The 24,083-nt window shown below is 55.1% G+C and overlaps 1 protein-coding gene across 2 annotated transcripts in view; it reads right to left on the bottom strand.

Moving 5' to 3' along the window:
- The window catches only part of SLC29A3 (solute carrier family 29 member 3), a 41,443-nt gene extending 24,189 nt beyond the window's left edge, over positions 1 to 17,254 (bottom strand). The window contains exons 1-3 of one of the 2 annotated variants that reach the window (XM_046026135.1): positions 17,209 to 17,254; positions 13,432 to 13,733; positions 4,083 to 4,145 (exon numbers count right to left, since the gene is read on the bottom strand). In XM_046026135.1, the coding sequence (XP_045882091.1) occupies positions 4,083 to 4,145; positions 13,432 to 13,725 (357 nt within the window). In that variant the 5' untranslated portion in view covers positions 13,726 to 13,733; positions 17,209 to 17,254. Of the gene's footprint in view, positions 1 to 4,082; positions 4,146 to 13,431; positions 13,734 to 15,082; positions 15,192 to 17,208 lie in introns of those variants that run through there. The other variant, XM_046026136.1, reaches the window with a different exon arrangement.
- Between the last annotated feature and the right edge of the window lie 6,829 nt (positions 17,255 to 24,083).

Genomic DNA, 24,083 nt, shown 5'->3' with positions numbered 1-24,083 from the left:
CACCAGCAAAGGGGAGAGCCGCTCTTCAAACACAATTTAAAAACCCACCAGAGCCAGCTGGCCAGATGAGAGGCCCATTTTACGAGAGGGGGAACATTTCCCCTCCTCCGCCACATTGAGCGGCTCCATGCTAAGCATCTCTTCTGGAAGAATTTAATTCCGGGCTCAGCGTCCAGGTAAAGAGGTTTCTTCGGGCAGGGAGGCCCTGAAATGAGCCCGTTTATCTCTGGCAGGCCCCGGTTTAAGCTGCTTCTCCCCTGAATGCTATTTGGGCACTTTGAAATAAGTGCAGCAAATTAGTCACGAGCTGCGGCAGGCTAACCCGCAACCCAGCGGCTCGGAGGCCGCCTCGTACAGCCCCCACCTCAAGAGCTCAGGCGGCAGAGGCAGCTGGCTCCTGCGGGGCAAGAAAAAGCGATTCAGGCCCGGGGGTGGCAGCTCGAGGCAGCAAAGCGTTACCTGGATCACAAGGGCATGAAATTAGCAGCCGCGAGCAGGCTAGAGCCAAGAATAGTTTGCTGCTGCAAACTTGCTGCCTTCCGATCGCCCAGCTCTCCGGCCTGGCATCAGCCGGAGGGAGCAGAAGGCAGGTGTCCCCGAGGGGTGCAGCTGGAGTCCTGTCTGTGGGTTCCAATACCCTGTGTTCGGGGATACTGGCCCAGGAAAGCTAATTGGGTTGTTGATGAGCTGGGAGGGCCAGCAGGAAGTTCCAGGGCCTGGACAGGTGAGGGACACAGGAAGCCCCATCCACCCAGGTGTGATAGGTGGCCAGGGTCCCAAGGGCAGAGCAAAGCCAGGTCAGAATCAGACAGGTAAGGCCCTGAAAGATGCTAGCCAGGTAGACCCAGCCATCAGACTTGGGCAACCGGCTCCAGGCTCTAACAGCAGCCCACTGACTCTCGGCCTCGTGGACCATCCTCCTCCCGGCTCCCTAGGGCCTCTATAAATCTTGTTCTTTAGTGGCCCAGAGGCCCTCATTAGCCTGCAATCCTTTTTTGCACCTTTCTGGAATCCCTGCCAGAAGATAAGCAGAGTTGCGAGACTGACTGGAATGAGACTCCCTACGGGCCCTGCCTCTGCGTAGAGCCCTATGGAGCACACCTCTTCTCCCCCAGCCTTTGCTGACTTCCGTGAGCACCATGAATGCTCACCCTCCATGCTTGCATTTTCTCTCTCCGCTGCTGGGCCTTCCTTCTTGTCTAAGGCAAGAAAAACCTCTCTGACCTCATGGTTTCCAGCCACAAGGCCCCTCCTTCCCTTTGCCCCCAACCCCCTAGACAGGCAGCCCATGTCCTCAGTGCTAACACCTTGCCCTCCCCCGGGCTGCTCTGGGAAAGACTCCTTCAAAGGGGCCTCTTTGCAGCCCACCCGTTACTAAGGCCTAGTCATGCTCCTGACACCACGTGCCCCCCGCGGCTGTAGTGGGCTAAACAGTATTCCCCCCAGTTCATGCCTCCCCAGAACCTCCAGATGTGACCTGATTTGGAACAAGTCCTGGCAGACATCACCAGTTAAGATGATGTCATCCTGGATCTGGGTGAGCCCCAATCCAAGGACGGGTGTCCTCAGAAGCAGGAGAGGGTGCGTAGACAGAGGCCAGGAGACAGCCATGCGAATAGAGGCAGAGATTGGAATTACACTGTCACCAGCCACGGAATGCCAAGGACTGCTGGGAGCCCCCAGAACCTGGAAAACGCAAGCAAGAGTCTTCCCAGAGGCTCTGGGGCAGGCATGGTCCTGCTGGCCTCTCTGGGGCTTCTGGCCCCCAGAATCCTGTGAATAAAACACTGCTGCTCTGAGCCACCCAGCTCTGGTGTCTCAGCCACTAGAGCTGGCCACAGGAGCTGGCCATAGGAGCCGGCCACACCTGCCCTCCGGTGCTCCGCGTCTGAACTCCCAGGTCACCTTTCCTCCTCCTTTCCCTCCTTCCCCTTCTTCCCCTCCCCCTCCTCCTCCTTCTTCCCCTCCCCCTCCTCCTCAGCAGCTTGGCCCACCTCACTCTGCCACCAGAGGTACCTCCTGAGCCCCACCCACCCCGACTCTCCTCTGTCCCTGTGCCACACTCCTGCCGTGGGAGGCTCATCTCCCCTGGCTTCCACGAGCCCCATACCTGCATCCGTCCCTGCCTCCAGAACATTTTCACCACCTGCCACCCATCCTGCCTGGGTGGCCTGCGGAGCCCGAGCTCCAAGCTCCCCAACAATGACCTTTGAGAGCACCCCCAGCCACCTGCCCCCAGGCTCCACAGTCTGCCCCTGCTTTTCTCAGTGCTCCTGCTCCAAGTTTCTCTGCTTTCCTTCACCCACACCCCAGGTCGCTCACCTGCCAGTCCCCACACCCCTAGCAAAGGACATTAGCTCGGGCTCCCACCCTCACGCCCGGGACTCCCCTCTGCCCACCTCAGGTTCCCACGGCTCAAGCTCCTCCTCAGGCCTGGCCCCACTCTGCCTCCCTGACTCCAAGCCACCCTCACGTGTCTGGTCCTTGCCTGCCTCGCAGGCGCCGCACTGCCTCCCCTGCTTCTCTCTGTAGCCTCGGCCCTCGGTCCTCCTTGGGTTCCTCAGTGCACTGTCCCCCTTCCTTCTTTGGCTCCCTTCCAGGACACCCCAGGGGCTCCATTTTGGTTAAATGAGGGGGCCTGGGAGGTGAGGGAGGCCCTGAGTGGAGGCTATGGATAATGTCCAGTACCAGGCTGAAGAGGGGTGCTTGTCTCAGAAGGAAGTGGGGAGCCATGGAAGAAGGCTTCTGAGCAGCACACAGAGGCTCAGTGCTAGGCACAGAGGGGCCACCTGCCCAGAGAGGGTGGAAGGAATTGGGGGGGAGCAGCAGGTGGCAGCGGCTACTCATGGATCCATTCATGTCTTCACTCAAGATACAGTAAAGACAGCTGATCTGCGAGAGGCCACTCACTCATTTGACAGACACGGCTCAGCACCTTGTAAGTGCCAACATGTGCTGGGGGCTGGGAGACCATTCGGCTTGAGGGAGGGAGGCAGGAAAAGGAGTAAACAGCAAGTTCAGAAAAGAAAAGATGCATGTTACATTAAATGCGATGAACAGAAAAACCAAGTAAGGAGCTATAATAGAGCCTAGTTGGGTGGGGGCGGGGCGGTGCTGATGTTGGTGATGGTAAAGGAGCCGATGTTTGGACCTGAGGATAGGCCAAGAGAGGGGCGAGGGGAAAAGCATTGTGGACAGAGGGAACAGCATGTGGTTGGCCCCAAGGCAGGAGTGAGTTTGGTGTGTTGGAGCACCGGGCAAACCAGGCTGATCCTGGATTTAGGGAGTAAGGGGAAGAGTGGGGAGACCGGGCTGGAGGCAGGGGCAGGCCGGGGCAAACAGGCTGCGGTCAGAGTTTGGATCTTATTCTAAGTGCAATGGGAAGCCACTGCCAGACCCTAAGCGGCCGGGAAACTTGGTACTGGTGCACTGTCACGGAGCCCTCCCCACACTCTGCTGTTCTGAGGGCTGGTCATGTATTCACTCCCCTGATCCTTACAGCACCCTCCCAGGCACCAGTCCTGTTGCAGATGAGGAAACTGAGGCTCAGAGAGGTCAGGCACTTGCCCGAGGTTACACAGCTCAAACCCAGCCCTCTGTCTGCAGAGCTCTGCCCCCTTACCTGGCGCAGTCTTTCTATTTTACATCTTAGAGAAACCACCTCTGCAGCCTCCATGGACCCTGGTTTGCAGGGCGCCCTGGGAGCCAGCGGCTAGCAAGGCTGGGGCTGGGGAGCTGGCCATGGAGAAGGCAACCAGAGGTACCTGAGATATTTGGGAAGGTGGAATCAACAAAACTTGCTGACAGACCGAGTGTGGGGGTTGAGGACTGAGGAACACAAAGGGGACCCCCGAAGTCTCGGGCACGACCGACCTGTTACCAGAGCGTGCACAGCTAACTGGGCAGCGGAGGGCATCTTCTCCAGTGTCCCCTAGGTCTGCCCATGAAATAGTTCCATCACAATCCCGAACCCCTGAGCGTGAGACCCTGGTGCCCGATCCCGGCAGCAGGGTCCTCCTCCCGTTCCGTCTCCTCGCCAGCCCAGTGCCAGACAGGCCCTCCACAAACCCAGATTAACTCACCAGTCTGCAAGTATTTGCTGGACTCAATAGATATTCTAGGCACATGGGATCCAGCCCAAGTTCCTGCTTTCAGGGAACGGATGGTCCAGTCAAGAGACGGTCGGTGAATGCATACACAAATACACAATGTCAGGCAGTGATCTGCGTTCCAAATAGAAATTCAGCACAGTAGGTCCCTCTCTAACAGATCTCGGAATACTAGTGGGGAAAGACCTGTAAGGGAGGGTCTGGTCCAGGGGTGGGCAGTCGACTGCTCCCGGAGCCAAATCAGCCCACCTTCATTTTTGTAAATACTAGAAACTGGTCAGGCCCATTTGCTTACGGATTATCCGTGGTGCAGAGCAGAGTAGCTGCAAAAGAGATCACATGTCATCTGGCTGTTTGCAGAGAAAGTTTGCCAACCTCCACCTAGTTTCTTAGTTAAGGAAACAGAGTCCTAAGTCACCCAGCAAATTTGAAACATGGTAAGAAACAGAACCAGCTCTTCCCAATCTCAGGTCTTTCCACCACTGGAGATGAGCATGGAAAATGGAAACAGGACTTCTGCAGACCCTTTGCCCCACCCATCCACCAAACCCCACCCGAACAAGGCAAGCTGGGCTTTGATTTTCATCCTTTCTATCCCCCTACCCAAACTTCAGGCTAAAACCTCAGCAGGCAGAGAAATGACTCAGAACCACTTCAAGGGAGGGGTCAGAGTCACAGGGAGCCTTGTCAGTCCACACGCAAGGGACGCCGACTCCCGGGGGGGTGACCACTGATTCGGGGCTCGGTCACTGCTGATGCTCGGGCCGGGCTGTCCTTCTTCTTCTGCAGCTTGACCACGTGGTCAGGGTGAGGAGGAAGAGGACACCTTCCAAGAAGATTCCCCACTTACCCACACAGCCCTTGCCAGAAAGGGTGGTTTTTGCATCCTCAAGAGGGCCGACATGCTTTGGTGTCCCAGGGTGGAGAGTGAGGGACAGGGTCCAGGCATATGGCATGTGGGTAAAGAGGAGGTGGTCTGGGGGTGCTCCAGTTGCTCTCCATAGGAGGAAACCCAGGAAAACCACCAGGAAGAGGGAGTCCTGAGAAGACCCAGCCAGCACTTGCTTACCCAACATACCTGCAGAGAGGCTGAAGCTTCAAGCTCCCAGCTGCCGCAGGCCTCAGGTGAGTGCGGGTGTGCACACACAGAGGACCCCCGAGAGGCCAGCTAGGACCCCTCCCCAGCCCTCGCCACCACCACATGACGACGCCTGCAATGAAGGCACCTGGCAAAGACGGATCTGGCTCTGCTCTCCGGATACACTCAATGATCAATCACGTTAAGGAGACACTCGAGCACTTAAGGCCCAGGCCTCGTTCTAATTTGTCGAGGAAATCGCCTCTGGATTCCAAGGACGAGCGTGGGAGGAAGCAAAATCGAAGGAAGAGGGGGTTGGGGTGGGAGCGATCGATAGTCCGGGGGGCCAGCGAGCAAGGCACGGAGGGGCAGCGGAAGCCCTGAGCACGCACAGAGAAAATAAAAAGAGAATTTGAGAAGTCGAGGCCACTGAAGGCATGACTGCAGCGTTTCTAGTCGGGCTTTTTCTCTCCCTTTGCAAGACGCAGCAAGAGCTAAACACAGAAGAAAAAGCCATCACAGGTATATTTATTGGGAATGGCATGCTGGCTGGGTCTGCAGTTAGAATCAGAGGGTGGACAAGGGAATAAAAAAATGACTCACTTTTGGTTCTAATTTTTAAAAATGGTTTGAGAGCAGCCATCCCGCTAGCCCAAGCCACTGGGCAGCTGCAGGGTGGAACCCACCCTCTCTGCCCCTCGGCCACTCATCCATGCCCTGGGCAGGAAGCCTGGAGCACTGTCCCCTCCTGCCTGACCCCTGGACTGCCTCTGGCATTCCCCGTTCCAGGAGGACAGGACTCAGACCAAATCCTGCCTTGATTTGGGGTTAGCCCCAGGTTTTGGGATTCTGCTCTTAAAAAGTGGACTGCCAGATAGAGTGCACTGGGCATGTTTTCCATTTGGAGGGATCCGAGTGGCTCTAGGATTGGCCTGCAGGAGCCCCATGATCCGGTCACACCCAGAATGGTGCAAGCTTCTCAAGGAACAGCATGAGGCACGGGGGAGTGGTTCCCCGATTTATCAGGAGCACATGGCAACAGTAGCAGAGGCCCATGGTGGGGAGATGGAGCCAGCGTGGCTGGATCTGGGAATCTGGGCATTTGCCAAGTGTGCCCAGAAACACGATGCAGACTCAGATACCCCTGGGTCACAGCCCCGCTCTTCTCTTCACAGCCCTGTGCCATCAGCAAGTTCCTTATTGTTTCCACTTTCCTCCCTGTCAAATGAGGGCAGAAACGCGTCCTCATGGCCAGCTGCAGGCAAACAGGCAGAGCAGGGGTTTTCAAATTACAGGTTGCAGCCCACTAAAGGATGTGAAATCTCCTGATGGGTCATGGCTACAATTTGTTTCCTTTCATCTCTGGCTGCCTTCTTTCCTGTTCCTAAGGATGAATCACCTGCATTCTCTTTTTCTTTAAGGATTCTGTTTATTTATTTGAAAGAGAGAGAGATGGGGAGGGAGAGAGTACACACAAGCAGGGGGAAGGGACAGAGGGAGAAGCAGGCTTCCTGCTGAGCAGAGAGCCTGATTCAGGGCTCCATCCCAAGGACCTGAGATTGTGACCTGAGCCGAAGCAGATGCCTAACCAACTGAGCCACCCAGGTGCCCCTCAACTGCATTCTTTCCTGAGCCCCTCTCCACTGTGCCCCAGAGCCCATGCCCTGTGCTCATGGACCTCAGCACCAGCCTTCCCCTCTCTACTGGGCCCCTCGCAGGAGCACACAGGCTATCTCCTATTTCTCCTGAAGAAAAAAGAAAATCCATCCCCTTCTCAGTCCCACTTCCTGAAACTCATGCCTTGCTCCTCTAGAATGAGTCTGAAAGCTGCCTCCAGCGTCCCTCTCCCGCAGCCCCATCCTCCAGCTGGGCTAGCAGCCTGTAGTCCAGCGTCTGTCCCTCCCCCTCGGCAGTGCTCCCCAGGGCCACCAAGAACCTACAGGAGGTGAAATCCAAAGGCAGCTCTCCATCCTCAGCCTCGCTGGCTTTTGCCACTTAAAAGGTCATCATGGATGATCACTGGTTCCTCCTTGAAAACTCTAACCAGAGACTGTCCTGGAGTGTGGATGCTGCTGTTTCTGTTACAGACATGGAAATCTTGCCGGGGAGACATGCATGGGTCAGAAACAGTCTGGAAACACTTGGAAGCGCTGGCATGGGGCACAGGGTCGCGAGCACGGATGGCCTGGGTTCAGACAGCCTGGTTTGTGTCCCAGCTGTCACTGCCCTTCTGCTTGGGAACAAATTACATTTTTGAGCCTTGGTTTCCTTCTCTGTAAAATGGGTCTAATACCTATCTCTTGAGGCTCTAGTAAGGAAACAGGTAATGAAAAGAAAGGCTTTGGCACACAGCGGGTTGTTGAACAAACCCTGCCAGATTAAGGAATGAACCAGCACCCTTGGCACATGGTGAGAGAGCTGCCCTCCCAGTGATACCTGGGTCTGGAGTGGAGCTTTGACAACCTGTCCTGGGGGAAGTTCTTCCAGAGAACTCTCATCATGTAGCCTAAGTCCAGGGTGGGTGCTCTGGTGGGGGGCAGAGAAGAGCTCTGCATTACCCCCATGTGGTAACGTTTCACTTGGATCACGGGCTGCATGTTGGTCTCTCCTGGAGAACTTAACAATGCTTGTGCCCAGGCCCCTCCTTCCACTGCGCCAGAACCAGCCAGGTGGTTGAGGGCGGGGGGGAGGGGTGCGCTTTAAAATCTCCCCAGAGGATTCCAGTCTACTCCACCAGGGTAGCTGGAGAGGCCAGAGGCATGCTGGCTAGCAGCACAGGCTCTGCTCACCTCCAGATGGCTCCCGGGCCTAGTTCGTTGCAAATTAAATTAAAAAAAAAAAAAAAAATAGCCTAGTTGCTAGTTGCTAGCAAATGGCCAGGGTCAGTGAGCCTCAGTTTCTCCATCAGGAAACTGGGGAAGACAGTCCCTAATTCACCTGGCTATCCTGCTGATAAAGACGGTATGTCTGAAGGTGGGTAGGCCTGGGCTTCACGGCAGGGTTTCTGTGAAGTCAGCAGGTCATTGCCACCGCCTCTGAGAATCTGTCTTCCGGTTTTCTCTTCTCCAAACTAGTTCATCCTGGTTCCTTTTAACCCTACCTCTCTGAATTGGGATGTCTGCCCTTGTTCATAAGGATAGCTTCCAAGCCATGCTCTCCTGCTTTTTTGGGGGGTGCTGAGGGGTTGGGCCAGGACTAAGGTGCTATAAGGAGGGGATGTTCTAGGACTCCCCTCCCCCATTCTGCTGAACCAGGCCAGTCTGGGTCTGTTCCCTAGAGAAGAAATATTATTTCGGGGGTGGGGGATGGAGGGATGGGACAACTGGGGGATGGACATTAAGGAGGGCATGTGATATAATGAGCACTGGGTGTTATATAAGACTGATGAATCACAGACCTGTACCTCTGAAACCAGTAATACTTTATATGTTAATTAACTGAATTAAAATTAAAAAAATTTTTAAAAAAGAAATCTCACTTCATGTCTGTGCCAATCCACAAGAAAGAAATGCTTTGGTGGTGGCCACTATGACCCCCAGATCTTCTTCTGTTTCTTTGCAGACCCATGCCATCCCTATCTTGGAGTGGGGTGATGGGGCTTTCCTCGCCAGCCATTCAGTAACTAATGAGACAGATTTCTCTTATTACTTTTATGTGCTGGGCACCATGCCAGTTGTGCTAAGGGCACCGGGACATATAGTAGGAGAGCTCACAGTTTAGTGGGGGAAGCAGGCCCATCTGTGGACTGGGTCCTCTCATCACGGATAATAACACTCCCGCCTCACAGAGGTTCTGTGCGGTGAAACGAGCTAATGTCGGCAGAGAGTGTGGCATAGCGGGCCCCTCACAACAGACACCCAATACCATGAATCGTGTGGCAAGCACCAGAGGAGGAAGTGGGCTCTGGGGACCCAGGATCCCCTACCCCAGACGGGTAGCAGCAGGAGAGCTTCCACTTCCTCAGACAGGGCCAGTGGGGCTCCCTCCGGTTGGGGGATGGACAGGGCAGCAGCGGACTGTCAGGCCTGGGTCCAGGCTCTGCTGAACAACAAGTCAGACTGGAGGTCCCACCCATGACCTGGTCATGTCCTGCAGTCCCCTCAGAGACAAACCCTGGACAGGCCAAGACACATCAGAAGAATGTGTGAGGAGGAGGCCATTGGAGGCTCATGGCAGGGAATGACTAGGAGAAGGTGTGGTCCCCCTCCTCTCGGGGAGTAGAAAGAGGGGCAGGTCTGGCTTATACTCCCTGGCCCAGGGGGAGCCCAGACGGGTTTGCAGGAGAGGCCAAGTGGAGGGTGAGGAGTGCCCCACAGGTTCAGGGACAGCGTAGAGACCCCAGAGCCAAGGGGGCACCTGGGGGCAGAGGTAGGAAAGGGATCAGGGACGATGACAGTTGGAAGCTGGGTCCAGATCCAGGGGTAGAGCTGAGTTACCTATTCTCCCAGGGTGGAAAAGGAAGCCAGACCAAGGGCAGGCTCTCCATTTGGCAGAGTCAGGGGGACAGGTTGGGGTGGGGGCCCTCCCATCTCCAGGACGGTCCCCTCTATGCCACTCTCTGAGCTTGACCAACTTTGCAATCAGCTGTCCATCTGAATTCTCTGTGACATTCTCTACCATCCTTGCCCACTATGTGACTGGAGGCAGGTTACTGAACATTTCTGAGTGTGGCTTTTTTCTAAACAGTTGATGAGCGGCGAGTTTAACACCCCCGCTGGCACTGCGGGCCCAGTGCTGGGCTCAGAAGATGGCAGCCACCGCGGCACCCCATGGCACCACCTCTTCAGAGAAATTCTTCCTTGTTTATGCTCTAATTTTCTGGGCTCTGGGCCTGAAGGCCTGTGGTTGGTTTATTCAAAGTTCTTATTCCAGGGACTACAGTCGAGGGGGCAGGTGAGCAGGACGCTTTCTAAACCATCCCCCAACTGTCCACGGCAGAAAGAAATGAGTCTGGGATGGGAGGTGACCTTGAAAGTCACCTAAACTGGAGGGGAAGGGGGTCTGTACCAACACGCTTACTCAGCCAAACTCCCCAGCCCATGGTATCCGTCCCTGGGAAATATTAAAAGGAAAGTACAGAAAAAAACCAACACCCAGAGCTAACTGAGTTGCAGGTGGCTGGTTGGAGACAGACCCATCTGACTCCTCCCCTCCTTTCCCCAAAGTGGCCCTCAGGTGACAGGGCAGGCCCACCACCTCTTGCAGGGGAATCAGGAAGAGAGTGGGCACGAACTGGGGTGGTGGGTGGCAGGAATGAGGAATTAGGCAAAGAAAAATGGCCTGCAAAATGCAGAAACGCCCCAGCATGCTTGCTTCCCAGACCCGGCCCATGAATCGAGGGGTGACAGGTCTCTCATCTCTGATGCCAAGAGCCAGGAGCTCCGCGCAGCCCCAGGTACTACATCTGCACCTGCCAGCACTTGGAAAGAGGCAATAAAGCATCCTAGCAGGGCCTGGAATGCTAAGTGCCTGCAGCTGGGAAGGGACCGCCTTGCAGCGCGAGCAGCTCGCGGCAGACGTCCACGGCGCGTGGCCGCACTTCCAGGCACCGGCCGCGGCTTCCTCTCCTGCCCCGGGGGGCCGAGGAGATGGACAGAGGAGAGAACAGGACAGGTGCACACTCAGTCCAGCCCCGGGGGCTGCCACGGCTGGGTGCTGGCCCAGACAGACAGGGATCTTCTGGAAGAAGCCCAAGTGGGCTGGGTAATTTACCGAGGCTGGCAGGAACTGGGATGCTTGAGTCACTGGTATAGAAAAGTGGATCATAAAGCACCCTAGCGAAGCCAGACGTCTGGAAATACACAGGGCCACATGCCGCTCGGCAGTGCCCCATCCCCCAAGTGGTCATAATGATAATAATGTTTGTACAGCATTTAGAGCTCAGTGCTGATTTGCAGAATTCTTTACCGAATCCTCGAAACAACCCTAAGAAGTCGGGGGTAGTAGCTGCCTCCTGTTCCATGCCAGGAAGATGAGGCCCAGGAGGCCAGAGAGCGAGGCGCTGGCAAAGGCAGGTTGGAGCCCAAGCTGTAGGCTGGAAGCCACGCCCTGGCGAGTGTTTCTCAAACTCTAAAGGGTCTGGCAGTCACCCGGGGGGCTTGGTATCAGGCAGCTGCTGACTCAGCTGGTCTGCGGTAGGGCCCGTGTCATTAACAAGCTCCCAGGTGACGCTGGTCCAGGGAGCACACCTTGGGTAGGAGGCTCTGAAGTCCTGACCCCCTTCCCAGGACCCCACTTTGGCCGTGCACTGCTCTGGCCCTGGGAGGCGTCTGCGAATCCCTGAGTTGACAGAAACAGGCCTTGGCAGGGTGTCAGAACCAAGGGCCTGAGGCCAAATGAGGGAGTGTGAAGTCTTGGAATACCTCTGTCCCTTCCACACCTCAGCCTGGTTCAATCACAAGCCCTGTGGTGGGGCTAAGACTGGGATTTTTTAAAACTCCCTCTGTGAGTGCGATGTGTGGCCGTGTATGGTCCCTGAGACAGACAGTACGGCCGCTCCAGTCAGTGTGTTGGATTTATCCCTACAGGACTGGGGAGAGTTCTTTGTGGTTAGGACAGGGATTTCAAAGGTGCTTTCAGAAAAGGGGTGGTGGGCCACTGCCTGGGGCAGTCAAGGAGTATGGCTAGGGTCTGCTAGGGTTCCCTCTTTTTGTATGGAGGAGAGGGCAGTTGGCAACCCTCCAGCCTGGAGTGCTTTCAGAGATGCCCACGCTCTCCCCATCCATGAGCTTCCAAGAGAAAGGAGACACAGCCTGGATCAGCTGTGGATACTGAGGCTCCAGATAGAGATTACCCAAACCTCTGAGCCCTCTCCTGCACTAGGCCTTGACCACAGCCTCCATCCTGTCTTCTACCTGCCCAGCCCAGGCCTAGCAAGAATCCTGCTGAGTCCATTTATGGAGAAGCCCCCCAACCCTAGATATCTGACCACCCTTGGAATCTGGGCAAGCTCCTCATCCCCTGCCCCTGGTGTGCATGCCCTTGACCTGCCTTTAGCAAGAAGTCCCCTGCTCTTGATGGCTCCTCTTTTTTCCATCCACTAATTCCTCTAATTTTCCATCCATGGAGCTCTCACTCTATTCCATGGCTATAAACCCCCCATGTCCTTGCAGTATCTGGAGTTGAGCCGATCACAGCCTGGAGTACAGCCTTCCTTATGTTTTAATGAGTGGTAGAGTAATTTCTGTTTTTAACAGTGCCCCCGCCCAAGGGAAAAGTCACGCCACAGAGGGAGCAGCCCTGACAGCGGGAGGGGGGAGTGGTGCCACTGCCCACTGAACAGTTTCCATGCCTCACCTTGGCATTCAAGGCCCAAGCAATGACTTCAGCATCCAGGCAATGATCTCAAGCCTTATTTACATGCACCCCGCATACAGGAAAACCCAGTGCCTTACTGCCCCTCACACACCTGAGTGTCCCCCCATCCTGCCTCTGCTCAGGCTTTCCCTCCCACCTGGAAGATCCCCTCCCTTGTGGGCCACCTACTCTGAGTCACAGTAATCTCTCCCCTGATGACAAGACTAGTGATAGCCCAGTCTTTGTTCCCCCAGTCTCCCACAGCTTGTACAACCTCCCATTTTAGCTGGGCACACAGTTCTCTGGGATAATGACTACATCTAAAGGCTACATTCTGCAGCCCCCTCTGCACCTCATGTGGTCATGTCACCGAGTTCCGCCCAATGCCATGGGAGCAAAAGCAATCTCCATTACTTCTGGGAATGTTCTCATGCCTCTCCTCATCTTGCTGTGATGGCTGGCGCGCCAACAGCCATCTTGGACTGTGAAGTAACCTTGACCATGGAAGCCTTACACGGTGGAGCAATGAGGTTCCTGACCACACGGAACATTGTACCAGCGTTGGGCTGGCCCCTCCAGACTTGAACAGGAGAGAAAAATTAGCTTCCATCTCATTTTACCACTGCTTTGGGGGGAATTTTCCAGAAGAGCTGAACTTACTGCTATCAGAGCCACCCTTTCAAATCCCTGGAGTTGTGAACTCTGGGTTCTTAGGTTCACCACTTGGATCTGCTGCCCAAGTTAAACAGTAAGCAGGCCGAAGTCTGCATAGTGTCTTCCCCACCACATAAAACATGTGTCAGGACTGAGGTCTGTCTACTGTGCTCCACACAACGCACTGGTTTGCATCCACATTCGCAGCAGGCTGCAAACCGTCCTGGAACGGTACATCCAAGTACAGTCGCCCCATCTGGCTGCTCCCCACTCTCAAGACATATTTGCCCTTACCAGGATGTCCGAACCCACGGCTTCCTCCCCTGAGGTTGGGCTGGAGCAGTTGCGGAGCTTGAACACCCAGTACTCCTTGGCAGTGATGAAGAAGTTCCACGGCAGGAGGCCGCCGATACCCAAGCTGAAGAAGATGATGTAGGCCCCATGGAAGCGGTCCTCGGGCCTCTGCAGGCCGGGCGGGGGGCGGTTGAGCAGCTTCTCAAGCAGTGCTTCCTGGTCCGTGCGAAGGGAGCTGCTTGCCGTTCTGTAGGTGGAGTTTGAACTGTGATGGAAGTCATCCTCGGAAGCCATGGCCACGACTGGAGCAGAGAGACACAGAGACAGGGCAGGTGACTAGAAGCTTAGGCTGGGCCTAGCTAGGGACTCAGCTGGCCCTGCAGAGCTGACTCTGCCCCCACCGTGGGTCACCAAAGCAAAGTTAGAGGACTTCAGGTTTAAGGATTGGGGAGAAAGACAGAATACCAGAACTGTAAGTGACCAGAGCATTCCCCCCTGCCTCGTCCCTGGGCAGGGTGACATAGGTAGCAAACACGCTGTGGGGTGGCCGGGAGTTACGCCACGTGGCACAGTGGGACCTCTAGCTATCGATCCAGAAGGGTAAACCTGAGCTCAAGGCCTTCAAAGGTCTATGGAGCCATAAAAAAAGGAATTAGGACCCATGACGGGCAAAGCATGTTCTCCAAACTCTTTTCAAATTTATGTGAAAAAATTAAGGAGCAGAAAAGCATAGAGTATGTAATTATTTCTGCAAAAAAGCAGGCAAGGCTGGGGTGGGTGGGGAGAATATCCTCTGGAAGGACACACTGGAAATTTCAGAGTGGTCGCCCCAGGGGAGGGAGGCTGGGGACAAGGAGGAAGGAGGCTGGGGATAACAGGGAGGGAGGAGTCTTCCCTGCCTCCTCTTTTGTGCCTTTTGAATTCTGAACTATGTGAAGGTATTATGTGTTGAGAAATAAAATTATAAATAAAAATAAAGGCATTCAAATGAAATAACATTTAAAAAAACACTAAAACCATGGTGTCTAGAGCTGCCTTCAGAAGCTGGTTTGAGCGATCCAAGAGTCCACTCCCTCATTTAATTTGTGGGAGACAGAGGTCTGAAGAGCAGAAGGTCACAGACCAGGTCCATGGCCAAGCCTGGGTGTGTAGTTCCTGCCCAGGTCCCCACCTCTGTCCCTCACATCCCACCAGGAGACAGCCACTCCCAATCTGTGATAGCACCTAAAACTAACTGAAATTTTAGGTTGCCAAGAACTATTGCCTACCTGACCTTGGGCAAGTCACCAGGCTTCTAAGCCTCAATTTCCCCATCTGTAAACCTAGGGAGGCCTTTTTACGATGATTATGTAACTGAAAGTGGATGGCAGTGCTTGGCCCATGGTAGCAGCTGCTGCATGAACATCAGGGTCTTCCCTGCCATCCTGGGCTTGTCACCTGGCTGGCTGGCTGGCTGGCTGCTGAATTTGATTTCAAGTAGCATGCCTGTTTCCATGCTCTATGTGGTACCTAGGATATGGCGGCAGTGTGATAAATGGGCAATACTTCCATAGAGCTGAGGAGGGGACATTGTAGTCTTTCCTGCAATAGATTTCCCCCAATTCATCCAGAAATCAACGTGGCTCCCATTGGAGGCTGACCCTTAACTCACAGTATCCAGCCAGGCAGAGCCAGGCCCTCCTTCCCTAGGGAGACGGGAACACCCCGTCACACAGGCACAGAGCCTTCTCTGTTATCTTGGGAGAGCCTCGCAACATTCCCTGGAATTAAGCAGGACAGGAATTAGTGCCTCCTTTTTTCAGAGGCAAAGAATGAAGCCTTGAAGGCAGTTGATTCACCCCACATTCAAACAGTTAAGAATTCCCAATAGCTAAAATGAAATCCAGTGCTCAGGCAATGCCAAGGTCCATGCCTCACACTTGAGCCTGACAATAGCACAACATGATAGGTACTACTCTAAGACTCATTTCCCAGATGAAGAGTGAGGCTCAGAAAGGTTCGGTCATTGGGCCAAGGTCACACAGCAGCTAAATGGCAAGGACGAGGTTATGTAGCCAAACCCATGTCTGCTGGCTCCAAGTATAGAGCTCCTTCAGAAGGCCTCATGGACAGTGAGCTGTGAGCAGAGGCGAAGAGGATGCAGGGCACCCTCACCAGTATTTGCTGAATGAATGGACCTTGTCTGGGTGGTCAGCATATTCTCTCCCTCGGAGCATGTACCCCGGAGTGGGCAGGGATAGGCTGCTGGACGCCAGAACATCCGGCCAGCAAGTCTATCTTCCAACTCCCCTGGCTGAGCAGCAGGTGGTCTTTCCTAGCCTTGCTGCACAGGAAGTCCAGCTCTAACAAACTAACCAGTGTGGGCACACACACAGTGTGCCTGCCCAGGTGCAAACACACACACATTTCTCAATTAGTGTTTAGAAATGTAAAAACTACGACCCATGTAAGACAACAGACAGAGGACAAGTGGTTCTTTCCAGATGCTCCAGCCACAGGGGTGGGGGCAGGGGCCCTTAGTGGGGTCACTCCAGCCCACTCTCATCTCCAGGCATCTATTTGTCCAGGACCATTCAGCCTTGACTGAGCTTCTGAAGAAGGAGCCAGAAATTTTCTCTAACGTGGGTCACAGGCCAGGGCATTGAAGTGAGCCAAGTCTTATTACTCTTTATAAAAGCTAGCTGCTGGCTTTCGGATTAAAAAGAAAGAAAGGAAAAAGAAAGCTAAGGAAGAGCCCTGGTGTCGCCAGCGTGGGCTGGCCGCTGCCTGCTGTGTACCCCTCAGTCACCTGCAGGAGTTGGCCAGGCTTGGTGGAGCTCCCTTCCTGGGTGACTTGTGGGAGGGGGCAGCACCCCCACAAAGAAGCAGAAGTGTGTGGTGCCCCTGCTTCAGACCACCATTTGGAACTGGGGGCTGGTTCCCCGGAGCCTCCTGACTCTGGCTAAGTCGATCTTCCCCACTGTGCCTTGATTTCCTCATCTGTGAGGAAATCTCTATACTTGGAGCCAGCAGACATGGGTTTGGCTACATAACCTCGTCCTTGCCATTTAGCTGCTGTGTGACCTTGGCCCAATGACCGAACCTTTCTGAGCCTCACTCTTCATCTGGGAAATGAGTCTTAGAGTAGTACCTATCATGTTGTGCTATTGTCAGGCTCAAGTGTGAGGCACGGACCCTGGCATTGCCTGAGCACTGGATTTCATTTTAGCTATTGGGAATTCTTAACTGTTTGAATGTGGGGCGAATCAATAGGATAGGATAGGGGAGCTGGTGATGCTAACCCACAGGAAAGCATTGCTGGGGAACACAGGGTGCCACCCAGACAGCATGGCAGTATGGCCTCTGGGGTTGGAGGTATCCCCAGCCTCACACTCCCCCAGTCTGAACTAGGAGTCAGCCACCCTCTGTGTACTTTGGGCTCCCCACAACCAGGCAGTGAGGTCCCGTGTCAGGAAATCCATGAGGAGGAGGAAGAGGAGGGGAGAGAATCTGGGGGGAGAGAGAGCATAGCGACCCAGAAAGGGAAAAATTAGCCGGGGGTGGTGGGGGGAGCCAGGAGTTAGAGTGGGGGCGATGGGGAGGGATACAGAGAGAGGTGAGAGAGGCCGCAGTGGAGGGGCTGAGCTGCCCCCCACCCCCGCCCGGTTCTCGTGGAGCAGCCCCCAGAAGGGCTCTTCGGGGGAAGCCGCCAAAGTGCGAGACTAGGAGACAGCCGGGAGCCTGAAGAGACGGCCAGGCAGAGGTCAGGTCTGCGCCCGGCCTCCCGCCCGCACTTACTGTAGCTGCCGCGCCGCCGCCGCCGCTGCCTCCCCGGCCGCCGCGGCCACTGCGAGTCCGGGCTCGGAGGGGCCGCAGGCCGAGCTCCGCCTCCCGGCCCGGCCCGGCCCCGCCCCGCCCCGCCCCGCCCCGCCTGGCTCCTCCCCGCAGACGCTTCCGGGTTTGCAACCCTTTGAGTCGGGCGTCCTCGAACCGCACGCGGAGCACCTGCGGGCCCGTGCCCATTGCACAGGTAGGCCGGGCGAGGTGCCCGCCGCCCCGTGCAACGTCCGCGCTGGCCTCCCGGCTGCTACGCGCGCTCCTTCTCCCCCGTGGTCTCCAGTGCCTGCGCCTGGGACCCAGAAGAGCTCCCCTCGCCCCCAGACCCCTGCAGAGAGCCCCCCTCCAACTGCAGCTCACCACTCCTCCCCATCCTCCTGCCGGCCCAGCCACCCAGCTTTGGCGCTTAGTGTCCAGGCCTCCCATGTGCCAGGCCAGCGCCATGACGCTTTTCCTTGCCAATGCCTTCCGGAGGCACGTTGTCTGGCTGAGGCAGAGGGCAAGCCTGGAGGGCGGTGGTCGGGAGGGGAACAGGTCCTCAGGACCGTCCTGCCAGGCCCTCCCCCTAGCCCTCAGACCTTCGTGTCCTAGTGGTAGGCCAAGGGGGCCACCTTTACCCGACTCTCTTCCTTTCTCTGCCATGCTGTTTACCTCCGTCTGCCATGCTCTTTACCTCGCATGCCTGAGGCACAGGGGTGCAAGTACACCCCTTTCACAGAAGGGAGAAGGCTGGGCTTACCCGAAACTACGATGGAGCTGGAGGTCTAAAACCTCTGCTCATGTGCGATGCCCACCCCCAAGGGGTGCTCAGTGCTAGGTGCCCTTGGGACAAGGTGAGGCAGGCTCAGAACATGGTGCTTTCTTCATTAAACAGACCTACTGCAATGAGGACCCGTGATATCGTGATATAAATAAATATTTGGGGGGCGCCTGGGTGGCTCAGTTGGTTAACCTGGGACTCTTGGTTTCAGCTCAGGTGTGATCTCAAGGTCCTGAGTTCCAGCCAGGCATCCACCTCTGCACTCAGCAGGAAGTCTGCTAGAGAGCCTTAACCCCTTCTTCCCCTCTGCTCCTCCCCCCTTCCCACATGCTCTCTCTTTAAAATAAATAAAAATCTTAGATACACACATACACACACACACACATTTGGTGTTAAAGAAAGAAAACTGCAGGCCCCAAATGAGTGAGTTCCCAAACTGGGGCTTAATTCCCAAACTAAATGCAGTTTCAACCTCCCCCAGAAATGTGGCTTTAACTGGTCAGTCAGGAAATATTTCTTTCCAGCAGCACCAATAAATCTGTCACCCAGGGTCCTCTCCCTCCCACCCTATACCCAACGAGAAATAAGGCAATCCACATGATAAGATACCTTGTTTTTCCCCTAGCAGATAACCTCCATGGAGAGAACCCTTTTCCCCCCCAAAATTTTCTTGCCCCCACCCTCCACTATAAAAATCTCCCATTTTGTACAGTGCCTCGGAGTGCCTCTCTGCTGCTGTCCACTCCGAAAATCATTTAATAAAGCCAATTAGATCCTCAGATTCACTTGGTTGAATTTTGTTATTAACATTGACCTGCAGCCTGTTCTGGACATGAGAGCTTCTGAAACTCTTGGAATTTTCTGGGTAATAGGGGTGATAGTGATGTGGTCTTGGAATATAGGTGAGGTTCAGTGGGGTGAAGTTCAGAGCCGATGACCAAGAAAGAATTCTTGAGACATCTTTCGTGCAAAATGGTAGTTTATTAAAGCACGGGGACAGGACCCATTGGGCAGAAAGAGGAGTCCTGAGGAGTGGGTGATTATAGACTCTGGAGTTGGGGGAAATAAAGAAAAGGAGGTTCCAAAAGAACTTTCACATGCTAAAGAGGACCGATGTACAGGATACCTACATGATACCAGAAGTCATGCCTTTGTCAAGTTAATATTGCCCCCCACCCCCAGCAAGGTATTAACATTAAGGTAGTTGGGAGATCCCTGTACAAATGTCACACATGTCCCACCCAGGAGTGGAGGAAGGGGGAAGGTTACAGAGTGTCGGTGTACGCTTTGTCTTCATCTAGCCTTCTGCTTCCTCATCACTAGGAGTGGTTTGTTTTTTAGTTTGTTTATAATAAGCCCCTTTGGACCACGCCAGGGTTTATGCTAATCAGGTGACTCTTGCTGGGCCCCTAGATAGCTGCTGGGTGGGGTCAGATTATTTCAGAGGAAGCAACCATGGATCTAGAGGTTGGGATTTTCAGCACCATGCTCCCCTCTAGGGAGAAGAGGACCTGAAGATTAATTTAGTCACAATGACTACCGAGTTTGTTAATCATGCCTCTGTGCCTCCATAGAAACCCCCAAATGATGGGGTTCGGAGAGCTTCTGAGTTGGGGAACACGTCCACTTGTTTAGGGGATGGTGCACCACAACTCCATGGGGACAGAAACTCCTTCACTGGGGACCTTGGACCCTGTTCATCTGTATCCTTTATAATAAATCAACCATAGTACGTTAAGTGTTTTTCTGAATTCCGTACGCCCTTCTAGCAAATTATTGAAACTGAAGGTGGGGTGTCGTAGTAGGAACCCCTGATTTTGTAGCCAAGTCAGACAGAAGTTTGGATACTCTGGGCAGCCCATGTGTGCGACTGGTGTCTGAAGTGGGGACAGTGTTATACGGCTAATGCCAGCTCCCCGTAGTTGTGTCAGCATTGAACTGAACTGCAGGATACCGGAGAGAGGGAGGATTGGTTGTTGGTGGGGAAAGACCCCACACGTTTGGCGTCCGAAGTGTTGAGAGTGAAGATTGTGCAGAGGTGCAAAGGTACGGAGGGCTGGGGTCTTGTTCTGGAGGAGTTTGGACCCTCCCTTGGGGAGGCAGGCCAGCGTGAGAAGCCCTACAGGGGTGTGCACAGTGTGGCAGGGGCATCAGCGGGCAGGTGCCAGGAGTCAGCAGTGACTGGGCACCTGTCCACCCTCCCTGGGACCTCTCACATCCTGGTTAGCCCTATTCCACAGGGCAGAAGTCCCAGGCTCATAAAGTGAAGTAGCTGGCCCAAGGCTATAGGATGGTGGAGACTGTATTTGCCACCCCCCACCCCCGGTCTGTCTGACTCTGAAGGTGTTACCTGTTTCCTTCTTCTTCTTTTTTTTTTCAGATTTTATTCATTTATTTGACAGAGATCACAAGTAGGCAGAGTGGCAGGCAGAGAGAGAGGTGGAGGCAGGCTCCCCGCTCAGCAGAGAACCCGATGCGGGGCTCGATCCCAGGACCTGATCCCAGGACCCTGAGACCATGACCTGAGCCGAAGGTAGAGAGGCCTTAGCCCATTGAGCCACGCAGGCCCCCCGGCACCTGTTTTCTGCTCCACCGTCTGTGCCTCCTAAGGGCCTGGGACAGGGTAAGGAGTGGGATGAAGGGAAAAGGTTGTGAGGCATCCTGATCTGGTGGGGGCCAGTGGCACGTGTAGTAAAAGAACTCACCAAGGCAGAACGAAGGAGATAGAAGGTGATTGACTACACTGCAAGGAAGCAGCAGGCAGGACAGTAGAGTAGAGACTGTCTGCTAGGGGGCAGTGGTGGTGGGAAGTGAGGACGTGTGGGAACTATGGAATTTTTCCCCTTTAGGGTACCTGTGCCCGGTTTTAAGTAGCCCGTCAGTCAGCTAGGGCCTCTGGCTTTTTCCAGGTGGGTCACGTTTGCAGTCAGCTGGGAGGGTCACTGTAGGCCCTTCTACCCCACTCAGCTTTCCATTACTCACGCCTGTGGCCTAGGAGTGGCCTCTATAAAGGGTTTCTCAGGAGGGGTGACCTTGGACCTGAATCTTCAGTACGCTTGTGGCCCCTAGACGACAGCAGGGAGGACTTTCCAGAAGGAGCAGAAGGCCGAAGCGAAGGCAGAGGGGGAGAGCTGGTGCCATGTCGGTGGAGGGAAGGATGCGAGGCTGTGAGAAAGGGCAGGGACTGGGATGGCCCTGAGAGCCAGACTGGGGGCATGGTCTTATCACCCTGCAGGCCAGGGCATTGCATTCCACAGAATGGCATTCCACAAGGGTTTGTAGGAGAGGAGAACAGGCCCCACCAGGGGTAGAGGGTGGCTGTGGTGATCTCTGATCACAGACAAGGCAACGGACTGGAGGTTGGGGCCACCTGGCTTCAGTATCTGACTGCTTTGTCCAGCCCAAGAAAGAAAACAGATCCACATCTGCAAGGTTTGCGTTTAGCCTTTTAGGTTTTGAACCATCCTGGCCCCCAGCCCTGCCTCCCTAACCCAGGTTCAGGCAGTTTGAAACACCCAGCCCAGGACACCTGGACTGTACCTGAAAGGTGGGGAAGGGGTGGGTGGAAGGAGGGAGTTGTTGGGGGCGGGGGGTGGAGGCTGGAAGGCCATTTTGGAGGATTTGGAGCCCCTGTGTGGTTGCTGGGGGAAAGGCAGAAGACTTGTCTTGAATCTCCCTTTGCTGAGCAAGCTGGTGCGTGCGATGTGCAGATCGGGACGGGCAGCCGGATTTCCCTAGGACGCTCCGATCCGGTAGACTTTAAGTACCGCTGACAAAGTAGACGCTGTCCACGGTGAAATGACACAAAACAATGACAAAAAAGGCTGAAGACCTTCCCAGATGCTGTCCCTGATGGGGAGGGGAGCGGTTCAGTGTCCCTCTTGCTGTACTTGGCCTCCCAGGGCAGGGCGAATGTTTTCGAGGGACCCAGAACTCGACATGGAGCAATTCCAGCAGAGATTGGGGGTCCAGTAAGCAGGACTGATGCCTGGCAAGGAAGAGGGGGCTCTTCACAGACCTCTGCACTGGCTGCTCCCCGCCTCTCTCCTGCGGGGGCCTCCTACTTGAGAGTAATGTACAACTCCATGGGGTAGTTACATTAGTTAGCCTCATTTTGCCTATGAGAACCCTGGGGCTCAGAGAGGTTAGTATCTTGCTCAGAGTCACACAGCTACTAAGAGGCCAAGACTCAGATCGACATCTTACTGCCTCCAGAGCCCTGTCCAGGGGACATCATCCAGTAGTCCATTGCCTTATCTGTGATCAGAGATCACCACAGCCACCCTCTACCCCTGGTGGGGCCTGTTCTCCTCTCCTACAAACCCTTGTGGAATGCCATTCTGTGGAATGCAATGCCCTGGCCAGCAGGGTGATAAGACCATGCCCCCAGTCTGGCTCTCAGGGCCATCCCAGTCCCTGCCCTTTCTCACAGCCTCGCATCCTTCCCTCCACCGACATGGCACCAGCTCTCCCCCTCTGCCGTAGGTGGTCCCAGCCACAGAAGAACCTACGTATTCACACAACTAGGTAGTTGCTGAGGACGGCAGCCACAAGGCTGCGGAGGCCTCCAGGCACAGGGCTGGCAGGCCACCTTGCGACCATGCTCTGTCACTGCAGTGTGCACGGGCTGGCTGACTCGGTGAGGCTGCGCTTCCTGCCATCTGGGGCTTTCTGCGCCCCCAGCGCCCTCCAGCAGGGTGCGTGGGTAGGGGAGACAAGAACTCATCCCTAACAGCTGAGCTGAACCGTTGGCTCTCACCTCACCCGTTCAAATCCACCCTCCAACTCTAACCACCTCTCCTTCTGTGTCCCATAGCCGCCTTTGGGAAAGTTCTGCACCTCCTGGAGATTCCTGCCCTTGACCCCTCGGTTTCCCCTCCATGCCTCGGGCATCTTGCCCTCCACCCTGACTCAGCTTAGCTCTCATGGCCCATTACTGCAGTAGCGTCTTAGCAGTGCCCCAAACTCCCATGTCTCCCTCTCCTAGTGGCCCCGCTGGCTGACCTTGGAAGCACCCGCCTACATCTGAGCAGATGAGCCTCACCCGAGAAAGTCCCCAGGTGGCAAGCAACTGTGCTCTGAATTCATGGTTACCAGCCTGAGCTGGGCCTCCAGACTCCAGCAGGCCCACAGCACGTCTTAGCTCCTTAAGTACTCCCTAAGAACTATGGCCAGCTTCCTCCTCTGATCATTTCAAACCCCTGGACACACCCCAACCCTATACGGTCTTGCCTCCTGCCTCCTGGGAGGGACATCCTCATTTCTCAACACTAAATCTGCTCCCATGATTTTTTTGGGTTTTCTCTCTCCAGTTACAGCAGAGCAGGAGAGCAGTGCAAATCCCCCTTCATCCTAGGGAGGGGATGGGATCTGGAGCCAGAAGGAGATCAGGCCTCCCAATTATTCGCTGCTCTCTGCCTCCCCCAACCTGTGAGGTCAGCCCCCCTAATTCCCCCGTGGGAGTCGAAAGGACAGAGGCAGGCCACCAGGACCTGGAAGGAGCACACAAGAGCTTGTGGGGGAAGCATGAGATCGGATTCCCCAGTGGCTGTGAGGGTAAAAATAGCCCCTACCGTGAAAATAAGTAAGCAGTCAATAAATTCCATTTATTATTATTCTCTTAGTAAGTAGCGTGTTCACATCTCTGGAGATAGTCAAGGGCACCCAGAGAAGCCCGAGTCTGGGCTATTGTGGAGGGAATTCTGGCATCAGGTGAAACACAGGAGATGGTGGCCGAGGACCCCCACCCCCCGATTCGAAGAGCCAGTGAAATGGATCCCAGTGAAGCCCTGCGGTTCTTGGGGACAGCCTCTGCCCACTGCAACCTCCTTGGTAATCCTGATATTTACTGATCTGAACCTGGGCATCTGTCCCCGGTGACTTGGGGATAGGGGAATTGGGGGGACCCCAGGGTCTCAGCTAGGCCCTGCCTTGGGATTCATTGGGCAGTGGGGAAGCTCCTGGGAAGAGGAGGGGCTGAGGCCACCACCCCGACGAGGGACACAGGAGGGTGGCCGAGGCAGGCACCGGTGTCCCTTGGATGCCACCTGGCAAAGGGGCGTGCAGGCAGGGGTTT

This window comes from Meles meles, chromosome 13 (assembly GCF_922984935.1).
Source record: "Meles meles chromosome 13, mMelMel3.1 paternal haplotype, whole genome shotgun sequence".
Classification (NCBI taxonomy): Eukaryota; Metazoa; Chordata; class Mammalia; order Carnivora; family Mustelidae; genus Meles; species Meles meles.
This window is presented reverse-complemented; position numbering and strand designations above follow the sequence as displayed.